The 25,196-nt window shown below is 28.9% G+C and overlaps 2 protein-coding genes across 4 annotated transcripts in view; one reads left to right on the plus strand and one right to left on the minus strand.

Annotated features, from left to right (window-relative positions):
• NitFhit (ntrilase and fragile histidine triad fusion protein NitFhit) overlaps positions 1–6,618 on the minus strand; it is a 25,478-nt gene extending 18,860 nt beyond the window's left edge. Inside the window, exon 1 of one of the 3 annotated variants that reach the window (XM_075378435.1) lies at positions 6,504–6,618. The gene's annotated coding sequence lies outside the window, so the exon portion shown is untranslated. Of the gene's footprint in view, positions 1–6,279 lie in introns of all 3 variants that reach the window. The other 2 variants (XM_075378436.1, XM_075378434.1) reach the window with 2 other exon arrangements.
• Positions 1–25,196, plus strand: part of LOC142332162 (uncharacterized) — a 25,675-nt gene extending 479 nt beyond the window's left edge. Inside the window, exons 2-5 of the mRNA XM_075378437.1 lie at positions 16,532–16,680; positions 18,865–19,100; positions 22,618–22,748; positions 25,100–25,196. Coding sequence (XP_075234552.1) covers positions 16,541–16,680; positions 18,865–19,100; positions 22,618–22,748; positions 25,100–25,165 — 573 coding nt within the window. The 5' untranslated portion in view covers positions 16,532–16,540 and the 3' untranslated portion in view covers positions 25,166–25,196. The remainder of the gene's footprint in view (positions 1–16,531; positions 16,681–18,864; positions 19,101–22,617; positions 22,749–25,099) is intronic.

A 25,196-nucleotide genomic window follows, 5' to 3' on the forward strand; every position in this document is an offset into this window, starting at 1 on the left:
TATATTAAATACTTCATTAAATAGACTGGACATGCATTCACCTACAGATGCTAAAACATATACAAAGAAAACAAAAACAGGATGAACTTCTTAAATTTATTATAGTCATAATAAACATTAACAAATACTTCAATTTTTTATGTAGCATGTAAAAACCAAAATGTTAAGACACATGAACAATGAAAAATTTAAAAAAAGGAAAACAAATTAAATGAACTAACAAAATGTACAAGTCATATTTTATGAAAGTTGTGTACATTAAGTCAATTCAACTTCATATAAATAGGGTTTCTTAAGCTTCATAAGGTAAACAACACCAACAATAGTGCCACCGAAAACTTAAATGAAGAAAGAATTGCATAATTAGATAAAAAGCATCTTCTGGAAGAACCATTTTCATGTAATTTTTGAGCAAATTGTTTGCTATATTTGATATTTTTTGACAATTATCACATTTTGTCCAATGAATAAAATAATAAAATACATCTACTTAATGAAATGAAATAAAAGTATATATTTTCTACTGTATTAGATATTAAAATATCTACTATATACTTCAGTAAACCCAATTCCCTGTAAAAAGGTTCCAGATAGCCAGAATTCCATCGCATATATAAATATCTGTAATTAAATTTTATCACAAATAAATATGAAAAACTAAATAATAAATTTCATAAAAATGTAATTGTTACATTTCACTTTTGTTAAACAAATATTAACACCACAATAGCAAGTAATTTATTCTATGAAGAATAAATGAAAAAAGGAGAAATTGTGTAAACAAAAACAGGTTTAATTTTATCAATAATCAATGAAAATGATTAACAGCAAAAAATTTTATACTAAATAAACAATTAAATAAGCACACTAAATTACTACACGAAAAAATTAAATAAAAAGTATTGGAATATTATATAATAATGATAAGATAAATAGATAAAGTTTGCTAACACATAACAGCAAATTGAAGGTCACATATCATCTAGAGCACCAACGTTAAAAAATTAAAAATTATATTTACTTTTATCATGTAATTCTATTTTTACCAAATGAAAAACAAAGTTCCAAATGAATTTGGTTTGACTATTAACAGATATAAAAATTGTTATACATTCAATTCTACATTAAGGTTTGCCATCCTAAGATATCACAAAACATTTTGAGCTATTCTAAGAAAAATATTTTCTTCACACTTGCTGTTGATCAACAACATAATAAAAACCTTTTGAAATGTTAAAATTATTATAGACTTTCTTACAAAAATAAAGGAAAACTTACTTCCAGGAGAATATTTCAGAACTAATGATGCAGTTACTTCTTCAGTGGACTTACTTTCACAATGATATTAGTAAAAGAACAAATCAACTAAAAGAGGAGTAGGCATTACACTGAAAAAAGTATTTCTTAAAATAAAATTTCCATGTAATTTTGAAAGAGGGTTGTATATAAATTTCAATTATGTCTCGCATTTGCGATGCAGGTCAAGAACTACTCCTACTCCTATATAATTTATAAAAATGCAAAGTTTGAAAAATAATTATATTACTGTTATCTTTGGGGATTGTGCCGTAAATTACCACTATCCTTAAAAATTGTCCTAACTACAATGGTTGTAGACAGCCTTACTTAAGTTTCTTATACTACTAAAATTGTCATAATCATTCACAGGTATAATAAACAAACCTTGTGAAGCTTAAATAAGAAATGAAGTGTTTCCTGTCACCTTTTTGACCGAGCCAAATATACTATTGCCATATCAGCATTCTAAACCTACCACAATCCAGAAGATATTCAGTCCTACAAATAATACCTTCCACCTTCAATCTGATATTACCATAGAGACCAACTGTATAGTAAACATCCTGGCAATGCCAGCCAGATAAATGCAAATTAATCATTTTTAGCTCTATTTATATCTTTATGATAAAATAATCCCTGTTTATTGAAAACCAACAACCAAAATTACAATTTCAGTTTAAAACATATAAATTTGTCGTAAAATATCAACCAAAAATGTTACATTGGCCAGCATCTGTTATTTCGTCACTGATATATTAAATATATATATATTATATATGGTAATAAACTTTAACGCTATTGTTTAGAAGCTTTTTTATTATATATAAAATTACAAATTATATTTCAATTTTAATTTTTGAAGCCAAAATCCTCAACAAAATAAAGCAATAATCAAAATTTTTAATATCAATATATATTACAATATAACTGAGAAACATATTTTCGACTTTTTGAAAATTTGGGGGTTCATACATCAAGGACTTTTTTCAATGTTTATAATAGTTAATAAAATTGAAATTTAAAAACTATTTTTAGATTTTTTTAAAATTTGGGAGCTATCTCATCAAGGGAATTATATTAAAGTTATTTTAATGAATTTAGTGTTTAAGAAAACATGTTTTGAGGATTAAAAATTTGAAATTGCAAAACAATTTTTTCTTCATTTTGGGAACTCTCATACTCAAAAGGAAACATCTGGGTAAAATTAATTTTTAGGAAAATAATCCTTAAGGGGTGATAATAAATTTAAAAAAAACAAACATTTTAATTCCTTTAAAAATACAAAGATACAGCCATAATTGTAAATATACAGTTTTAATTTTCTAGGAAGGGGGTGACAATTTTTGAGTAATTTTTTTTTTCAAGAAATAGTAAATAGTAACAGCTATGAAAAAAATAAGATTTTTACATTTTAAATCAAATGGGCACTTGCAAGATAGATTTAAATTTAAAATAGATGTTTTTAATTTTGAAAAAAATAATTTTTTATTATCACAGACAATGGAGTGATATACGCAAAAAAGATTTTATAGTGGTTTGAAGACCGATCGGTGTGGAAAATATAAAACTCCCATTAACATATTTTCTGAAGCAATAAAGATAAAAAAAAGTAAAAATATATTGTAATTTTTTGGGGAGAGGGTGAACAAAATATCTTCTTTTTTTTCGGTAATTTGTTATCTTAAAAAAATTTCAAATTTTGTAAGAAAAATATTTTGCTTAAGTGACCCAGAAAAAATTTGAAATTTTATTTTGGCCAAAACTCCCTCATTCCCTTTTCCCATTTTGCAAAAATTGAATACATTCTTTCACCCTTAAGGTAGTACCTATTTACAAAAATTTGAAGGAAATCGGTTCATGTGGTCTAGAGTTATAAGACAAAATATAAGCCAACATACATATGTACGCTCAAATATCCATCTAACAAAAATTGATTTTTTTGGACCGAGGGCATTGGAATAAATACTTTTTTCACAGAATATTTACAATAATCTATATTTTGTTAATTTTTAAACATTTCTTCTTAAGGCACAAAATTTAAAAAAAGACCAATTTTTTAGATTTTTTTTTACCAATTTATATACTTTTCCACTGCAGCTATAGCTGGAAAAGTAAAAGCATCCACAAGAAACTTGTATGAACAGACCAAGACATGTTAATTAGTGTTCCTAATCAGAACTGCAAGTTGTGGTAGCTAGCGTCAATCTGTCAACAGCAGGCACAGAAAGGCAATCATTTAATCTCTCTACCTTTTCCAACACACAATTATGAAAAAAATGGTTTAGAGATGACAACCACTTACAAAAATTAATGCACAGTCCCTCTTAATTGCTCATCTGTTTATTCAACCCTGTCACTAATAACTAATGAAATGATATTATCCAAATGACAGTATCTTTATTAATTTTAATAAATGGTTATTTATATTTATTTATTTTATAAATATAATTTAACCAAACTTAAACTACGCTTGCTAATCTTGACTAATTAACACCGTAATTTTTTGAGTATTTATTTAATAAATTCAGTAATTATTGTTATTTAAATAATAAATAATTGAAATAATTACTGAATTTATTAAATAAATACTCAAAAAATTACAGTGTTAATTAGTCAAGGTTAGCGAGCGTAGGTTAAGTTTGGTTAAATTATATGAATAAAATAAATAGACTGTTTTGAATCTATGTTAAACTCTATATCGGCCCATTTTCCACCGAAATCCGATTACTACTTTGTCCGACTACTTTGTTTTTAAATAAAGCTGTAGCTGCGGTGGCGTTAATACGTAAGTACCCAGTTATTTTCTTTTAAAATGTCCAACTTAGGAGGAAAAGGTACAGTAGTTTATACCAGGCGAGGGAAATTAGTCAGGCCGGAACCAGAATAGTGAGGAAAACTTAAGTGCTGAATACGGTTGTTCAAGCAACAAAAGTATCAAAACAAACAATGCAAAGAATTATAGCAGAAGGGAAATCAAATGAAACTGAGAACCCACCCGTGTAAAGAAAACTTGTAAATTTCACCAGTAATATGTGCAATTTAGATTTGTTTGACACAGATGCTTTGTGGTGTTTAATAAATAAATTTTATGTAACTGAAAAATGCATTCCTACTGTGAAAATATTACGTAAAATGGAATTTAGATGGAAAAAAACAAAAGACAATCAGAAAAAACTGGTAGAATAGCATGATGTTAAAATACAAAAAATGAAATTTATGACAAATTTCCCTGTTCTGCGAAGCAGGAAAACTATATTCGAAACCTACATTTGAGAAATGAAACCTACATTCAAAGTAGTCATGCGACACCAAAATCATGGGTAAACACAACAAACCTTCATGAGGGACTGAAAACACCAGTACCCAAGGTCTCACTATTAATGATTGTTCATGCAGGCTATAATAAAGGATTCATTAACAATGCTTTACTTATGTGAATCAAATAAGAGGAGATAAAAGAAGATTATCATAAAATCGATGGATTCAGAGAAGTACATAAAATTATTGTAATCATTGAGATGAGAGCAGTGTATTGCCAACGTGCCACCTCAGTTGGTCATTGTACTAGATAACACACCCTATCACAACGTTCTGCTACAGAAGCAGCAAAATTCTAACTCTTTAAAATCTATATGATAAAATAGGTTAGCCAAACAACGAATTAACTTTTCTCCTGCTATGACAAAGGCTGAATTATATGTTATAAAATTACACAAAGAAAATCAAAAGAAATTTCTAGTAGATGACATTTTAGAAAATTATGGTCACATAGTTCTACAGTTGCCACTTTATCACCCTAATTTAAATGTCATTGAATTTTTTGGAGTCAAGTGAAAGAGCAAGTAGCTAAAAGAAATACAACTTTAACATGCCAGACATTCTTAAGTTAGTTGAAGAGAAATTGCATCAAGTGTCTGAAGCTGAGTAGAGCAATATCTGTGAACATGTTGTCAATGTAGAAAAAAATACATTGAAGATGAACATTTATATGATATGCACATTGACAATTTTGTGATAAATATGAATTTAGAATTGGACACAAGCTCTTTAGAATCTACAGACGACAGTAATATTGAAATTTGCAAGCTACAGCAATAAGTGAGAACAAAAAATAATTATTTAAAGTTACCTTAAAAAAAATATTAATTGGGATACTAGTTTTAATTAAATAGCATTGTATGACCTTTTTTTTTATTAAAATACAACTTAAAATAATATCATTAAAACAATTAAAAATAAAGCACCTAAAATTAAATATGAATGCATAAATAACATTAATTGTAAAAGTTGGAATCGGTTAATAGATGAAGAAAATGGTCTGATTATTCAGAAAACATTTACAAAAAAAACATCAATTGGCTTGAACAGAAAATGATGCAACACATTTTCAAATAACGATTCTATCAGTAAATATATTGTTTTCCAGAAACAATATTTACATTCATATTATATAAAAAGTAACCTCTAAAAATAAGTATGTTTAGTTAGAAAAACAAAATATATATTTTAGTTTAGACAAGTACATATTGCATTAAGATTAGATTAGAAACAGTATATATTGAGAATAAAAAAACTATTATTTTATTACATTCAGGATAAAACAATTTACCTTTATATTTACAATGGTAAAATGTAATCAATTTATAATTTGAAAAAGAGGTAATGTAAATAAACTGAACCCACATATAACTCCAGGATAGGATTTATAGCTTTCACTTTCAATCTGTGTAGAAAAAATTTGAAATTAAAAGGAAATCAAATACATATTATTGACTTCTAACCTGTTATGTCCAATCATCATAAAATACAAAAAAAAATTCAAAAACTTCTATATATATATATATATATATACCGTTAACAATAACTACTGATTATTGATTATATACTAGAAAAGATTACAGAATTGCACAGTTAATTACATATTCGTAAAAACATAAATGCGGGAAATTAATATACACCTTAGAAATAAAAATCTCATACCTAATATAATTAAGTAGATAACTCGTTTCCAAGTATTATTAAAACTATAATGCGGGGTTTTTAAGCAAGATAGACCTTCACAAAACAATTAAGCACACTCTTAAAAATGTATTTATCATACCGTCATTCGTTACAATTCAGAACAAAATGTAGAACTAAATTTAAAAATGAAATTCATAACCTTAATATACTACCAAAACCAATTATATCAGTTGACAACTTACAGAGTCCAAAACGTATCATCACGAATATCGACTAATCGCAAGGAATAAAAAATGATTTTAACCAGCTGATTTTAAACAAATAAGGAGATTTCACTACCTGGTACTAAAATCGAATACACTGCAAAAGTAGCGAAGAACAAAATTATCTTTATTTTTACTAATTAGATAATTATTTTTTTGTTCAACAATTACCTTAAATTAAAATTTATTGATTCACTTTTAACTTTTAACAAAATAATATCACATAACGATATTATTAATTTTCCTAATAAATTTATATTACATAAAGCCAAATGTCTAAGTAATTATTGACACAAATTTTAAGATATAAGGAATGAATTCATTGGTTGAATTACATGATTGGTTGATTGGACCACACATTTTTGAAATTTACTCTTCCACAACATTAAAGCACCCACCTGAAGAAATCATATGTAAATTACTAAACATACGCAAATTATTAATCGATAGTCGATAGTTTTTAATGGCGCATAATTTAACCATTTGCACTGTGACGGCCAGTTATGCTGACCATGCCCTTTTCTCAGATAGGTTTGCATATTTTCCATATGAGCGAAACCTACAGCTCTGATGGCCAGTCTGATCGACCACTTTTTTCTGAGTAAGAGTCTGCTACCATTTTGAAGTTGAAGAGTAAATAAGCACCTGTTTCTTTAAACACTAATTGTTTGTACAGTGTTGCCAAATAGAGTAGTTAGCACTGCTACGTTATTGGTATTTTTCCAACACCATAAACATTATTTGTCATCTTTTATACGTATATCTTTTTATCTCAATTTTTTTTAACTGTAAATTGTTTTTATTTTTTCTCCTGTTCTTTCTTGCTAGTTGTACCTGCTCATGTATGCCTTTTCTGTTTCTCATCATAGAACCAGTTAAATGTACTTTCATGTCATACAATGCACCAATCAGATCTAAACTGGTGTAAAAACAATGTGAAATACATGAAGACCCTTAATATTATGATATCCTTGTTTTTTTTAAATTGGTTTATCACGTATAGTACTAATCTGCTGGTGATAGCTATGTCATGCCGTTCCATTTGATTCGTAGTAACTTTTACAAATAAGGCTTTAGCACAAATGTACCCTCTGCTAGATTCAGAGAGCATGAAAACATTTATTCCCCATTTAATGGGCTTATCTTTATTGTACACCTTAAACAGTATTTACCCCTTAATTCCTGCCATATTCTCATCCACACTTTGTTCTTAAGTGCATAATAATGTATAAATTTTCTATCTAAATAAATATATTACAACATTGCACACTTTCCCAGAATGGGACAATGTTTCTGCAATGGATCCAGTTAGAGGTGAGCTTACATGCAGATTCAAAAATATTTGTAGGAATCTTTGTTTTGAAAAAATACCTTTAAAAAATGGTAAAAATCAACCCAATCACTTGCAAAATAGCCTTCTATCCCCAGCTTATTGTTCATAGCCATATTTATTACAACACCTGGGAATGCTTTCATTTCAGGAAGTGTAACCTTTTTTCATGTCCACCATATTAAATTTTTTCTTAACGATGTACTTTTTTTATTTTCCTATGCATATCTATTGGTTTCTTTTACAATTTCAGACAATAATTCATCTGTAAAAAAAGCTGAAAGTATCCTATTGGTTAGGAGGGGTTTTATCCTGGTATATGCTTAAATCCACTATTATTATACCAATAAGATTTAGAAAAATTTGGACCAGTCATGGTCTGAAGTGGTTTTAATTGATAAATAATCTTCTTCCAACTCACGTAGAATTTCATGTGACTTCAAATTACTATATTCACACATTACAACAATTTTTAAATATAATCACATCATTTAAAATACAAATTAACAAGTATTTATTACATGAACTAGCCATGCAAAAAGAGTACCATGATCAACAACAGTACAGCAAAGTTGAAGTGGTAAGGTTATATTTTAACTCAGCTTGGATTCATAAGGAATGGCAGAAATGCAGGATAACCAAAGCTTCACTTAGTTTTAGAGTTGAGAATAGATTTCAACACTATCCAAACAAAACTAAACAAAACAAGCAATAAAAACAGTGAATCTTTTGTGGCCATTCCTGCTGGCCAGGTGAGTGTTTGAAGGACTTGGGCAGAACTACTGGGCATCAGAACAGAGATGAATGTAACTATGCAGACAATTCAGACTTGGTTAATCAATGGCTGTGGCCACTACTACTGGCCATCAAACCACAAAGTCATTTTCTTAAAACCATATTGGAGTACAACGGGTAAGTGTACTATTTACACATGTAGATACATGTGTAGTAGATACTCCTGAGTGAGTGTCGTAGATACTCCTGAAATATTCATATGCAAATATAATAACCATTAAAAGATTATGTTCCATAGATGATTGAGCCACACATTTTTGTAATTTACTTTTCTATATGATTGGTCCACCACTTAATTTTAGTAATATGTCTTTCATAGAATGATTCTATGAAAAAAAAATTTATACCATGATTGCTGCATATCATTTTTTATACCATTCAAGAAAGCTGTTTTCACATCAAATTAATATTCCATCCGCACTGAATAGCACACCCAGCACAGCTCTTATGGTTTCTAATTTAGGCACTGGACTGAAAGTCTCACTAAAATCATTCACTTTTCTTTGACTGAAACTCCTGGTCACTAAACAAGCTTTATACTTAATAAATTCATCTTTGGAATTCATTTTTATGGAAAAAAATCCATCTATTATTAATGAATGTACTTTGAAATGATAAATTCACTAATTCCCATGTCTCATTCTTCTAAAATGAACTCATTTCATTGTCCACTGCAGCTTTTCAATATTTAACATTCTTTGATTTCGTAGCCTCATCATAAAGTACTTTTATCAACATAATTTTGAGGACTGTTGAAATGATTCATCTCCATATCACGCTGGTTCCTGAAATTCTTGTCTGTTCCTTAGATCAGTGGTTCCCAACCTGTGTGGAACACAGTTTGGGAACCTGGGCAACCTGGAACACATGGGGAAGAGCAAAAATAGAAGCAATGAAAATACCTATTTCAAATAAAACTATTCAACAAAGAACAACTGATTTGGCATGTAATATTGAAAGTAGACTTGCAAGTAAACGTCACAATACATACTTCACTCTTCAAAATGACGAATCTATTGATGTTAGTGGAAAGGCCACTTTTGTTTTGGATTCATTAGATTTTATTAAAGAATATAGAATAGTCAATCAATTTTTGCTTTGTGAGAGATTTATCAGAAAAAACAAAGACAGAAGCCATTTATAATGAAATTAATTGTTACTTAGAACATTTAAGTTTAACCTGGGAATAATGCATGTACATTTGTACTGATGAGGTTCATTAATGATAGGTTCAGTCAAAGGATTTGTGACATTTGCAAAGCAATGAAACAGTGAGATTTATCAAACCACTCCTTCTTACATAAGGAGGGACTTATTGCAAAAACATTACCTGTAGAATTAAAAAATGTTCTGACTAGCATTGTTAATATGGTAAATAAAGTTAACAAAGTTTTATATGGTACATAAAGATGAGACTGTTCAAATCTTGAATTTTTAAACTGTGTTTAGGGATGGATGCAAAATACGAAGAGTTATTTTTTCATACAGTAGTTAGGAGGCTTTCTTGAGGAAAGGTGGTTTTCTGTATGCTGGACTTAAAAAAAGAATTGCTACTTTCTTTAAACAAGAAAATGTGGATTTTGTTCAAGACCTTAAGAATGATATCTGGTGTGATAAATTGGGGTATTTAACAGATATTTCTAATTTATGAGAAGATTTTAACATCAACAGACAAACTATTAGCTTTACATAACATTCTTTTGAAAAAATCTTAGCACGTTCCCATCTGTTAACTATAGCACCAATTGTGTTGCCTTCATATCAGAACATTTATCAGTATTGGGCAACAATGTAACAAAATATTTTCCCTCTCTGGACACAGACAAATATGAATGGGTTAAGAATTCATTTTTAAAAAAATTGCTTAATAATTCTGAATTTAATGTGCCAGAGGAATAGGAGCTACATCTTTATCATATGACCACACTTTAAAAATCAAACATCCTGAAACAAGTTTTGATGAATTCTGGGTATCTGTCCAACAAGAATATCCACAAATATAAAATATAAGTCATAAAAATTTTATTATGTTTTTCAACATCATATTTACAGGGTAGGGTTGTCCATAAGTAGGGTTGTCCTTGGCATATCATGATTTAAAACATAATAAAAATTTCAAATACAACTGGCCGATGAAAAATCTCAACAATAAAACCAAAATATATCTTTTTCTAACATTCAGGACCACAGTTAAGATGCAACATTTTATTTTATATGTTCATTTGTTTAATGAACATAAATCTTATATGTGGCTTTTTAAATTAATAATTCGTATTAAAAGCAACCAAGTCACATTACACGGAAAATATAGTTTTTTATTTACATGTACCTTTCTGTTTCTTTTCTGCTTCCGGAACCAGAAAGTTAACAGAAATTTTAATATGGCAAATGCTCTATGTATATATACATACAAAATCGATTTATCCATGAAGTTATTTATCATTTTGAGAGATGTTTTGAGGTCGGCTAAGTAAACCCAATAAAAGATTAATACATTATTACTGTCTTAATTTTGTGATCTGAGAGAGATTCTTCTTGTTGTATGTTTTTAATTAAAGTTAATATTGTTTAGTTTTGTAAATAAAAATTTACATATCTTTATCTGGATTTTTAAAGGCCTGCTGGTATAATCTTATATTCATAGATATATATTTTATTCTTCCCAAGCTTCCTTTTCTTTCTTTTTCCTGTTTAGCCTCCGGTAACTACCGTTTAGATAATTCTTCAGAGGATGATATGTATGAGTGTAAATGAAGTGTAGTCTTGTACATTCTCAGTTCGACCATTCCTGAGATGTGTGGTTAATTGAAACCCAACCACCAAAGAATACCGGTATCCACGCTCTAGTAATCAAATCCATGTAAAAATAGCTGGTTTTACTAGGACTTGAACGTTATAACTCTCGACTTCCAAATCAGCTGATTTGGGAAGACGCGTTAACCACTAGACCAACCCGGTGGGTTCCCAAGCTTCCTAGCTTTTGCAAACAATACTGAAAAGTGATCATTAAAGAAAACTGGTCTATAAGAGTTGGAATTAACTACCAGTGATAACTTTCTTGCTTTTTTAACTCTCTTCATGTGACTTAGTTGAAAAATGGTACAATTACTGGAACTGCAACACCATTCCACCATTTTAGATGATGAGCTGTAAATTGTTTTATCTTGTAAAAAAAAAATCTTGTAAGTTTAATAACAAAACAATTTAATTTACTAAACAATTTCAAAATATGAGAAACTTACACAGAATTTTATAGTAAATTTAATTACACATTTTCATATTACTAAAACCCCATTCACTTAGGCAAATCAATATGCCATAACTAATATATAATGTTACGACATAACCAATATGCCATCATAATGAATTTAAGACCGATATATTATGTATTTCATAAAGACCAATGTCAATTATTAGAATTGACATTTGATTTAATCTGTAGTCCCCAACAGCAGCTAATAAAAGAAGGCGCTGGGCTCGTAATAAAATATCCTTATAACATGGGAATTTTAAATGATGAGCCCAAACAGGTGCAGCGTACAACATTATGGCCTCACAAACACCTTTCTAAAGAATACGCATGGTACGAAATTCATCGGGATGGATATCTCCACGAACACCAAAAGGCATCAATCCTTTCGACGAAGTGAAGGTGCTTCTTGAATTGAATCTCGGCCCGCGAATTTCTTTTAACAGCAGCAACCCATTGTCGGCGTAAAACCGCATCAGAGTCGAATTCACCGATACAGACGAAGAGACCTACAACACTGTCCTCCGGCAAAACCTTTGATAGGAGGTTTTTCCTACTTCCGAATTGCCGTCACGAAGTGTAACGTATCTAATGCTGAAATAGCTCAAGAGAGTCTCAATCCCATTTTGCGCGCAACCGTGCGGCCTTCAAGAGGAGGTATAGCTTAAACCTACAATTAGCACGCAATTACTAAACGATTCAATATGTAATATTTTTGCTTTTTTATTGGCTTGAGTTTGGAAATATAATGCCCACATATTTGGGCATTAAGACGAATCCGAATGAGCAAGACCACTATGGACGAATTAAAATATGATTGTATTTAAAAATGGATTATTTCCAATAAAAGTTTTCTTTTATATATTATCTAACTTCATTTTTTTATAACAAAATTAACTGTAAATTTTTTTAAAGCTAGCTAAAATTAAAAAAGCAATTTGTAATTATTTACACATTAATACATCATACACATAACACCGTACACGACTCTTTCGGTACAACCAGATTGGCGAAAGCTCTGGGCGTTTGCTAAATTAATTTGCTTCTGGAATATGTGATGCTTAGTTTTTTTTTCTAAGCGCAACGTTTGCACAACATAATTTGAGTAATTACTTCGTAAAAATTAAACAATGTTTTTAAAAATATGCTTTTCTATATCTAAACATCGCACCAAAAAGTAAAAAAATTAAGTACTGAAAAATTAAGTTTATCTCACGAAAAATTCAATTTAATTCGTGGGAAAAAATATCCTCGAAAACACAACAAAATAATAGTTAAAAATCAGCATAAAGTTGAATATTTTCACAAGGCCACAATCAAAACCAGGATATTGAGAGTGATAATTAAAACAAGACAAAATCATGGACAATAATCAAATGTCAATCGTAAGAAATAGATTATATACAAAACAGAATTTAAAATATTCGTCAGGATTTATTCCAGGTAGATCTAGATAATAGAAAACCAGAATTCAGTCCCATTAACAAAAGGATAACGTCCTTTGTTAGTCCAATTAACCGCTAACCTTAACCCTTTTTCTTATACGGACAAACAATAATATATTAGATAAGAGAAGTACAAAGTTCTTTGGCTGGCAAATACCTTTTCTGTACAGAAACAAAAACAGTTTACCAATGAATTTATTTGTACATTGTTTCCTTCAATTTTTACAGTAACTTGCCGATAGTATTTCTTGTTTACTGGAATTACTCAAGGGTCATCTTAATTTTATGGAATTTAATTCACACTGGAAATTCGCTCCTTCCATCTGTCCTCTACGCAGAATGCTCTCACCGATTCACACCGCCGATAAGAGTAAAAAGTTTTGTTAAATTCATATTTTATGGTACTTTTCCAGAATGTTAGGTTGGCAAGCGTCGATTATGTTTGGTTAGGTTATGTCAGTACAGGAAATTAACATAATTTAACGTAACCTACGCTCGCTAACCTGTCCTATTAACAAACTTATTAATAACAAAAATCTTAATAAAAGCTTAATCGAAAATATTATTAAAACAAAACAATTTATTTTTTGAAGTTTTTCAATGATGTTCGTGTGGATGTGATATAAAAAAATTGGGAGTGAATTAATTGTAGTTAGACTGATATATCGTATAAAGGAGATATTAATGATAATCAACGATTGGTTTCTGTATTTCACAATAACTCGCAATTAATCCATGTGAAAATCCCATCTCTAAAACAGTTTCCTCCTTCAAATAACTTACTTTAAAAATAAATTCTATTTTAATATTTTAAAAATTACTTTTAAAAACAGTAATTTTAAGAATAAGAACATATTAATTTTTTAAAAAAATATTAAGATACACATTTGGCAACTACATTCTGTTCTAATCTTTTCCAATCTATTTAAAGTTTATTAAATGGATAACTTTATTGTTTACTGAAATTAGTTTACAAAAACTGTTAACTTTATATTCAAGTTAGAAAATGAGTGAACGCACATTGTCTTATGCTAGAGTTGTCCATAATAGTTTGTCATTTTCTCTAAGCAGTGACATTCGCTTAAAACATTCCATATAGTTTTAGTAGAGAGGGGCCTCAAACTTATTGGCAAAGAGATAGCATGACCATAACATGCAATGAAATCAAAGTTATAAGTAACAAGAAATATCAGGATCTGAACAAGATATAGCCCACACTTTGAAGCTTTTATACTAGGTTTGCTTATTTGAAATAGGCTATGACTGCTCACCAGCCAACATTAAAATATGTATTAACGAATTAAATATGTGGAGTAAATAAAAGTATATGAGCGCGGATGATTATCACACGACTCATATCTTTTGTAGAACCCACAAAGTTATGCTCATATTACGCAGGTCATATTTAAAATTGTGCTTACTTGTATAGATAAATGAATAAATAAAAATATTAACAAATCATAATTAAACCATTAATTTAAATGTATTATTTCATTTTATTTAATAATATTATTTATTAAGAGTTAAAAACGTACTTTCAAAAAATTAAACCAGTGAACAAAAACAGATGAATGCGGATGACTATCACGCGACTTAAATCTTTTGTAGAACCAACAAACAAGTGAAAACTTGTTCATAGTACACCGTTCAACTGAACCAAACGCGTCGTTTCGAATTAGCTTAGAGTTAATTACCAGGAATTAAGGTAAGCGTATTGATAGCAGCATATTTATACGAAGAATAATAGTTTTAAGTATTTATATTAATTATAAAAATTAATATTCGATTTTAGCTGCTTATACTGATTATTAGTTATAAAGCCACATGGTTTTTTAGTGTGTACAATAATAATTTTGAAATTTTTTTGAAATAGAAAATTCATTTAAATTATACTTAATGCAATATTTATTGCTATAACATCTATATTTAATTTTCTTTTTTAAGTTTTCCAATTTTTTTTTTTATAAAAAATGATTTCAAGACTTTTGTTCATGCTTTCATGCAATCTTGGTTTTTATAAACGAAAAATTCTAATCTGTAATTTGTTTAATACATTAACACTGATGAAATTAAGTTTTAAAATTTGCTCTTTAATATGATTGATTTTTTTTTACATATTTCAATGAATTCTTACAATAAAAAAGATGACAAAATCTGTTGAAATTTTCTACAGTCTAAATTAGTTGAAGATTATGCAATGCAGGCTATTTCATGTGAAAATGTTGATTATATTAACGGTATCATTCCATCTTGTTAAAGACAAATTGATGAGCTCTGCTGTAATATATGTTTTGGATAGGTTGATTAATAGCTTACCCATTTCCTAGTAGTTTACACTGCTGGGGGTTTGCAAGGATGCGTACGTAAAAAAAAATATTTTTTAAATAATTATATAAAAATGGATGCACCTAGAATTACTGCATCAACTGAAAAGTGTGTGCAGAAAAATTAATCCATCAGGGATTAATGCATACATCAAGGACTAATGAATTATTGCATACACTGAAAAGTCTGTGCAGAAAAATTAATTATTGTTTCAATAATTGAACAAAAAATGCATGCACCAACAAGTGCTGGTATACTGACTATTTCAGTTAATGTAAACTAATTTTTTTAATACTTTTCATATCAAGGCTGTACTGCTTCTTGAAACATTGATGTGTTAATAGCTAAATTTTTTTTAGATTTTCTAGTATGAACATTATGAAATTATAATATTATTAATTAATAAAATTTCAAATTGCTGCTAATGCAATAATTTAATTAATTGCATAATTGCAGCTAATTTATTATGTTTTGCATAATTATTTATGTAAAACACAATTATCTTATGTATTTAGTCAGAATTGAGTCAGGTTTTAAGTTAGAATCATTTATAACTGGAATTTTTGAAGTAGCTAAGGCCAGAGGAATATTATGCTATACATTGCCAGTAATACGTATGTTTTCTTGCCATTTGTAGTTTCTAGATAATAAAACCAAATAATTGCCATAATCAACTGATGATCATTCATGATCACATATTGATTATAAATTGGAAAACCTTTTTACATAAAAAGGTAAGTTCAAATTAAATTGAGCGAATGTGGTAATTTATATGAAGATTTTTGTCAGTACCACAAAATTAATATTTTATTGTATAAGTCTTATGTTTTGTTTATTTAATTTATTTTACATTATAAATCAGTGAAACAGAATGGCAGCTGCATGTAAAATGGATACAGAAGATTTCACAATCTATTGCACGATTTGTAATGACTATATTGATGAGGAGTCAGAATCTATTCACATTGAAACTGAACGACATATATTAGTGGAAGTATTTTACAGCAATAGGTAAGTTGATTGTTTGAAAAGAGACAAGAGTGTAAATGATAAGAAAAGGATATGAGTAAATGATGTGGCAATGAGAAGTAATTTTTTTTTTCTTAATTTAAACAAGCAGTATTTGTGTTGCCAAATTTAAAGTAGTCAATTGGTTCATAAATATAAAAATAAACTAAGTAATAAATAAATGTACAGAAGATAAATTTCAATTACTTACTTTTAGGTAAGACACTACTACAGGGTAGCTGATTTTTTTTTTAGTTTCATAGTAATAGAAATTAATAAAAACAATAAAATAAATTTTAATTTTTAAAATATTTTTACATCTAGGTTTGAAAATAATGTCTCTAAAATGTGGTCTAAAGTGTGCTCAGAAATTTGAACCCTTTGATGGCATTTTTCATGGAAGTATTATATTACCATTACTTAAGAAAATATTTTTTTTTTTTAAATTGATCAATTATTGGATTAAGATTAAGCAGTCACACAGACTTTAAAAATCAAATCCAATTCCACTTATAAAATATGAAACAAAAATTATTAACTGAATAAATTAAAATCATTCAAAAAAGAAAATCATTTAAAAAAAGAAATTATGAATAGGCAGGTGTTAATAAAATAATGTAAATAGTTAGATTATACATTTTTTTTTTAAATTTTTTAATGGTATTTCTCTTGAAGAAAGAAGTATTTTTGAAAATATTTGTAAATGTTTGATAGCTTAACTCTGACGATGGATTGTTCTTCACCCTATAAGGCATGTAAATGTCTTGTTAAACATTACCGTTTGGTACAGATGCCTCTCTAAAGCACATACACAACTTCAACGTCCCTTAAAGTTTAAAAGAATCCTCTCAATTAATGAAAAATGCTTTAGATTTTTTTCACCAGCCACAAGATTCTGCTGCAATAACCAGTTCTTTTAATTTTTTTTAAACTCTGGGACCATCGTTGTTCAGGTATTGCTTCAGAGGATGAGATAAATGACAATTTTGGTAGCGTGTGAAAAATGCCATGTCTGACTGGGATTCAAACCCAGGACCTCCGGATGAAAGGTCAAGATATTACCACTCGTGCCACGGAGGCCAGCAGTTATTTACTTAATGGCTTTTTGTATCAACTATCTCAAAGACAGGGAAAACAATATTTTGTAAACCAAGAAGTAATGCAACAATTTTCAGATTACTACAAACTTGCTTCGTATCTCTTTGTATTTTATTACTTTTAATATTGATTCCGTAGTTTTATACATTTCTTCTTTCATGTCAACTGCATGAACTAATGAAATGGATAACTGTTCTGTTTGTTACCATTATGCAGTAAAACTGATTTCATGCTAAGTTTAGAAGTGTCAATAAAAAAAACCTTTCTTCAGGAAAATGCTGAATTCTAAGCTCTCTCATCAGGCCATTGACATCAGTACAAACGCATAATGAATTTTTAATAGTAAAATTTTTGTGTTGTAAACATAGTAACTACGCTAAAAGATTACACTCTTGAAGTCTAGACGCCAGAAGTTCTGCTTGCTTTGATAACTTTAAATCATGAACTAAATCATAATTTCATGTCATTGAATTTTAAATGAGATTTTTTATCAGATACAGGAAGAAATTATTCATTTGCTTTATTTTCAGATTTTAAAAATATTTTCAACAACCATGAATGTAAAATTTATTTATGGTATGAAAGTTTCTTTGATTTGATTTTTTGATATTGGTCTAAAGAATACTGGCAAAGAAATGCTGTTAGTTCAGCCACATAAATAAAAATTTGTATTTATTAATTCTGTTAACCTTCTTGATAAGAAAGTATTTACATTTTTTTTTATATCTGGTTTAATAGTAATCACGATTAATATAAATGATAACATTTATAATAATTTTTAGGTAAAGCAAAATCTTAATATTGAGTGATAATGTTAACCTGATTACTCGTATTTTTGCCTCTTCATGAAGTTCCTTCAAGCCTAAGATAAAAAGTATTCTGTGTTTTATTATGTCAATAATAAATTTAGCCTGGAACAATGTAAATAACAATGACAATATTTTTGCAAAACCGGATGGTTTATTTAATTTATGAATAATAATAGAATTTTTCATCACAAAAAACCTTGTTGCTACCAGTTATTATGAAAGTTAAAAAAAAATTCTTTAATGTTGTTCTTTTTATATATGTATATATTTTTTTTTATAGGAAGTTATTTAATCTTATTAATTCGAATCATCCAATTAAAGTAACACCAAGTCATTTCAATGTTGAGGATAATGTAATAAAAGTACATCTAAATCAAGAAAATACTGTTATATTTAATGTTCATAACATAAGCAACAGCTCAATGGCAATATTAGATATGTTTGGACTAACCAACCAACTGCATGTACAAGTAGTTAACATAAAAAAGCCAACAAAACCAGTTGTAATTCTTAAGGGTAAGTTTATATATTATATATAGTGTAACCTGCTTTTTATTATTTTTTTTATCTTTATTTTAGCATTTATATTATTTATTTTAGCATTTTATACTGTGAATTGGTTTCAGGAAAAGTATAGGGACAAGGGAAGCAATTTTAGGCCTCAGATTAATTATAGAAGGAAGATTAAAGAAAAACAAACCAACATACTTGGCGTTAATAGACCTAGAAAAGGCATTCGATAACGTAGACTGGAATAAAATGTTCAGCATTTTAAAAAAATTAGGGTTCAAATACAGAGATAGAAGAACAATTGCTAACATTTACAGGAACCAAACAGCAACAGTAATAATTGATGAACATAAGAAAGAAGCCGTAATAAGAAAGGGAGTCCGACAAGGATGTTCCCTATCTCCGTTACTTTTTAATCTTTACATGGAACTAGCAGTTAATGATGTTAAAGAACAATTTAGATTCAGAGTAACAGTACAAGGTGAAAAGATAAAGATGCTATGATTTGCTGATGATATAGTAATTCTAGCCGAGAGTAAAAAGGATTTAGAAGAAACAATGAACGGCATAGATTAAGTCGTACGCAAGAACTATCGCATGAAAATAAACAAGAAGAAAACAAAAGTAATGAAATGTAGTAGAAATAACAAAGGTGGACCACTGAATGTGAAAATAGGAGGAGAAAAGATTATGGAGGTAGAAGAATTTTGTTATTTGGGAAGTAGAATTACTAAAGATGGATGAAGCAGAAGCAATATAAAATCCCGAATAGGACAGGCAAAATGAGCCTTCAGTCAGAAATATAATTTGTTTACACCAAAAATTAATTTAAATGTCAGGAAAAGATTTTTGAAAGTATAAGTTTGGAGTGTCGCTTTATATGTAAGTGAAACTTGGACGATCGGAGTACCTGAGAAGAAAAGATTAGAAGCTTTTGAAATGTGCTGCTATAGGAGAATGTTAAAAATCAGATGCGTGGATAAAGTGACAAATGAAAAGGTGTTGCGGAAAATAGATGAAGAAACAAGCATTTGGAGAAATATACCTAAAAGAAGAGACAGACTTATAGGCCACATATTAAGGCATCCTGGAATAGTCGCTTTAATATTGGAGGGACAGGTAGACGGAAAAAATTGTGTAGGTAGGCCACGTTTGGAATGTGTAAAACAAATTGTTCAGGATGTAGGATGTAGGGGGTATACCAAAATGAAACAACTAGCACTAGATAGGGAATCTTGGAGAGCTGCATCAAACCAGTCAAATGACTGAGGACAAAAAAATACTGTGAATAATTTCTTTAAATATTTATTTGTGTCTAATGTAGATCCCTAACTTGAATTCTTAATATTTTTTTAATATGTAAATTAGGGAAGGGTTTTTCTGAAAATTGATTGATTGACAATTTCTATGAAGTTTTATATATAATACTTTTAACAATTTTTTTTAACATTATTGTTCAAATTTCTGATGAGGTTATTTTGATGTTAATATAAAGTGACAGTTACTTTAATATTTCTTGAAATTTATGTTACTTTTTAATTTAATTTAATGTTTTTTTTTTTAAATTGGCAGTTTCTGTTTACCTTTTTACAGTACAAACCTGGCAAAGTGGAACATTTTTTGTCAGTGGTTTTTGCTTCAAAAAGATTTTACTGTATATCCGCATAAAACAAAAATCAGTCTAGTAAATTGTAATTTATATAATTTAATACTGTATGTATAAAAAAAGTAAAGTCTTATGTGAAACAGAAACTTCAACATAATTTTTATGGTGAAGTTCCTTAAGTTGGCTGAACTGATGGTTATTATTAAGTGGCACTATGTATGGTATATGTAGGGGGAAAGGTGTTAAGCATATTTCACTTGATTTATCAATAATGTTTGTGTAGTTGTACCAGAATAAACCTGCCTCGTGTTGTAGTGAGTTGCAGAAACTTTTTTTAAGTTTGTTGCATATAACTGAGAAATGATGTTTTATATTCTGTGAGGAAATGAATAGTATTTTCTATAAATTCATTATAGCAAAGATTAGCCGCAATTACGCTTAATTAAATATATTGTAATTTCTTTATTTTAACGAATTGCAACTTTATTTTTTTTAAGTGAATTTAAAGTCATTTGAAGGAAAATGATGTGAAGAATGTAAAAAAAAATGGTTGCCAGCTCTCAGTCAGCTGCAACCTCAAATTTGCCAGGTGTAAACAGGTATGTTATCGTTAATTACTAATCATTTACACTCAGTGTTTTTCAAAAAAATTTGAAGTTTAATTTCTTCTATACACGATAGTTGCACTGCGCTCTTGTTTACATCATGATAAAGTGCACGCATTCCTTCTCTCTTGTTCACACTCATCCAGACTGAAAGTAATTAGTTCAAATAATGGCAACCACTACTTGCAGCCATTTTTTTTACAAGCAACCAAGTGTTATCATGTACAGAAAAAATTAAATTTCAATTTAGTGTATAAATGTTTTGAAAAACACGATAAGCGTAAATAATTAACAATAAAATACCTGTTTAAACCTGGCAAATTTGAGGTTGCTGCTGACCGAGAGCTGGCAACCATTTTTTTTTTACATTCTTCACATCATTTTCTTTAACATGTGTTTAATTCACTTACAAAAAAATTATTTAATTTGAAGATAATTGCGGCTAATTTTTTCTAGGCAACCCAGCAATAATGAATTAAATTAACATTAACCATTCATTAAAATCAAGTTTCATTAAAAAAACAGATACCTGCAGAAATCAGCTGCCGGATATTGTACTATAAATGATCTTTTCCTTTATCAAAAATGTAATAACAAGTTTAGACACACAAAGTATTTGTCATCATTAAGTCTGTCCTGCATTTATTATAGTAGCAGAACATTATAATTTTTGTCTTAAACTTCTCATACATTCCCAATCAATAGATGTAGATTGTTGAGGAAGCACAATGACCATCAATTTTCTATTCTTGTGTTTTGTGTTTTCTATTTCTTTGTAATATTAGGTTTTCAGTTGTTTCTACTTTAATGATGCATTACTTGTGACAAAATGCCATTTTTATAAGTGGCATTACATTCATCCTCTGAAGTAATACCTGAACGGTAATTCCCGGAGACTAAACAGGAAAAATAAGAAGGTCAACTAGTGATTTTTTTTTCTTTTATGATAATGCAACATTTGTGCTGAGTACCATGTGGTAGATTTATAGTAAATTTTTAACAAAATATATATGTACTGTTATTCCTCAGATTTTCTATTCTCTTGATTTTGTTGCTGTTACATTAGTAAAAAGAAAAAAAAGAATTGATATTCAGAGATTGCCAGTTCCAAGCAGTATATGCAATTAAAATAACTTCACTATTGGATCTATTCATTACTCCACAAACAGGATTTCAGTATCCATTACGTGTTCCATCTGAGGGATTTTTATTTTAATTTCTGTTGCATGGATATGTTTTACTTTTTCCTTTTTTTTGTAAGTATGTATGTTAGAAGAATTGATGTATTTAAAATTGTGATTATTACTTATAGGTGAATCAAACAACTCCTATAATGTTGGTGTTATCATTACTGATAACTTCAGAGAATCGTCTGGATTCTTTAAAGTTCCTATTGCCTTTACTTATTGTTCATCTACTTGTAGAAATTTTGTTCTTGAATTGGTAAGTTTTTATTAGTTGTTTGTTTATTATTTTTAATAGACTTAAATGAGGATTGTTCCTTATATGGTGGATGGGGTTGACACAAAAAAAGTAGTAGTTGGCTGAGACTAGGGCTGGCCTTAGGCGGTAGGCAACTGCTGTCTACAGTGGCAAAATTTGAGCAGCAAAACTGCCTGAACTAGGTTGATAAAATAAACACAACCCACAATGATATATTTCTGTTTCTTGAATCTAGAAAGTAATATTTACTATTTGTCAGTACAAAAATATTATTATTGTCTAGTTTTGTTTATTGTTTTAAAAGTTTATTTAATTATCTTTGAAAATAGTAGGTACTAGTTTTAACTTGTAAGTTTGTTGTCATTAGCGCATTAAAAACTGTTAATTTTGTTTTTCAGTAAAACAAGCATTTTTAAGCTTGGGGTGGCATTTTTTGGGTTTGCTCTATGGTGGCAAAAATGCTATGGCTGACCCTGCTGAGACTCATATTGAATCATGTTTCCTTGGTCTAAAACCTAAATCTCAATGGAATTAATATGTTGTTAATCATTACCAGAGTGTAAACTCTTGTACTGTTTTAAGTGTGCAAGGAAAGGAATTGTGTCACTTGTCTCGTAACTCTTGTCATTGCTCATCTTTCCAGTTCTTCTACAATTACTTGCAGAAGCTGTTTTGTTGTATTGGTGAGATTCAAATCAGCTGATAACTTTTATGAAATGTGATGCATTATAATTGTCTTTTAATGACAATTATAACCAAAAAAATGCATGTTTATTTTTAATAAACATGCAAGCAGAGTTGATAAATCATTATTTAATTTCTAATCTTAATCATTTGTCTGTCTTAAAAGAAGATGGAAGTTAATTAATGAAAATCATTCATTGGCTAACTTGGTTCAGCATTTTAGTATAAAAGATATGTGTTTATGTTTAATTTATACCCAAGTGGTATTTTCTACCTTTTATTCAGAAGATTAAAACATTGACAACAAGCTTAATTAAAGTATATTTTAAAATAAAGAATTGTTAATGTTAAGTTGTAAAAGAATTATTAGGAAGTCATGACAAACAAATCTTTGTCCAGTTACTTGGGTTTCCTCTTATATTTTCAAAATATTGTGGGATAATCAGTTGCACAAGAATGTGTAAATAATTTTCTTTCTCAAAAAAATTACTAGCTTTCAGAGTTTCATTAAATTATTTCAAATATTAAACAAATTTTTTTAAAACTGTGTTTATTATATAGTAGAACCTCTGCTAACTGAAGTACTTTTAACCAAAATATCATTTAAAAAATTACTGTCAAAAAAATTTCCACATTTTGACAAAGATGGGTTTTTTCAATGAAGAACAAAATTTAATGTAATAAATATCATTTACAAAGTGTAATTTGTCATAATAGTTAACGACAGATTGCATGATCTCATTGGTCATGTTTGGTCAGTCTGGAAATTTCTCATGTAACTAATGGAGTGTATTTCCCACAGTATGGTATTTTGCACCATCTTATTGAAACCATAAATTATTCTGGCCAATTGAGATTCTAATCATGGCCAAAAAAATTCAATCAGCTTGTTATGGTATCATTCTCCGCTGTTATTTGCAGCCAACATCTGACCTAATCTTCAAAAAAGTAAGGGCAAATAACTCTACCAGACCAAATTTCACACCAAACAGAAAATTTTAGTGGGTATAACTGAATCTCATGAAGAGCTCAAGGATTCTCCATCCCCAAATTTGATAATTTTGCATATTGACACACCCATCAAGATGTGTGCTTCATCACTAAAAATTATCACGTTTGGAAAATCACTGTTTACTGACTGCTTGAAATTGCATTAATTTTTATTTTGTGTGGGTGGATATAAAGATCTTTTGTTTGAATTCTCTTAAGTTGTTCTGGTTATCTTAGGTATTGCGAACGATGACGAGTCTATATTCTGGAGTTGCTGCAACACTGTTGTGCACTGACTCGATGTTATCAAAAGACCTTGGTGTGAGGGCAACCTTAGTATTTTATGTCTAAAACAGCAAACATTACCCATTTCTTCAAAAATTCTCAATAATTGCCAAATTGTTGACTCATTAGTCATGATTTCTTAACAAAATATTTCCCCAGCTGCTTTGGCAAAACTCCCCATATTTGAAGTGTTTAAATAATAACAACGTGATTCTCCTTTGAGTAACAATCCATGGCTACTAACTGGAACGAATTGAGATCAGATAAGGAAGACATTGAAGGCTGATAACCCCTCTAAAGAATAATGAACAGTTATATTTGGCCCCCCATTCTATATATTTATTTTGTGTGTATGTGTGTTATTCCTTTTGTTTATCTTTGTTTTTTTTTAGAATATTGAAATTGAAACTGATTGGCCAGTGATGTTGCTCAAAGAAGACTATATCAGACAGTGTTAAAAATCCTTTCTTCCTGTAAATATAAAAATTT

This window comes from Lycorma delicatula, chromosome 11 (assembly GCF_047948215.1).
Source record: "Lycorma delicatula isolate Av1 chromosome 11, ASM4794821v1, whole genome shotgun sequence".
In the NCBI taxonomy this organism is placed as follows: Eukaryota; Metazoa; Arthropoda; class Insecta; order Hemiptera; family Fulgoridae; genus Lycorma; species Lycorma delicatula.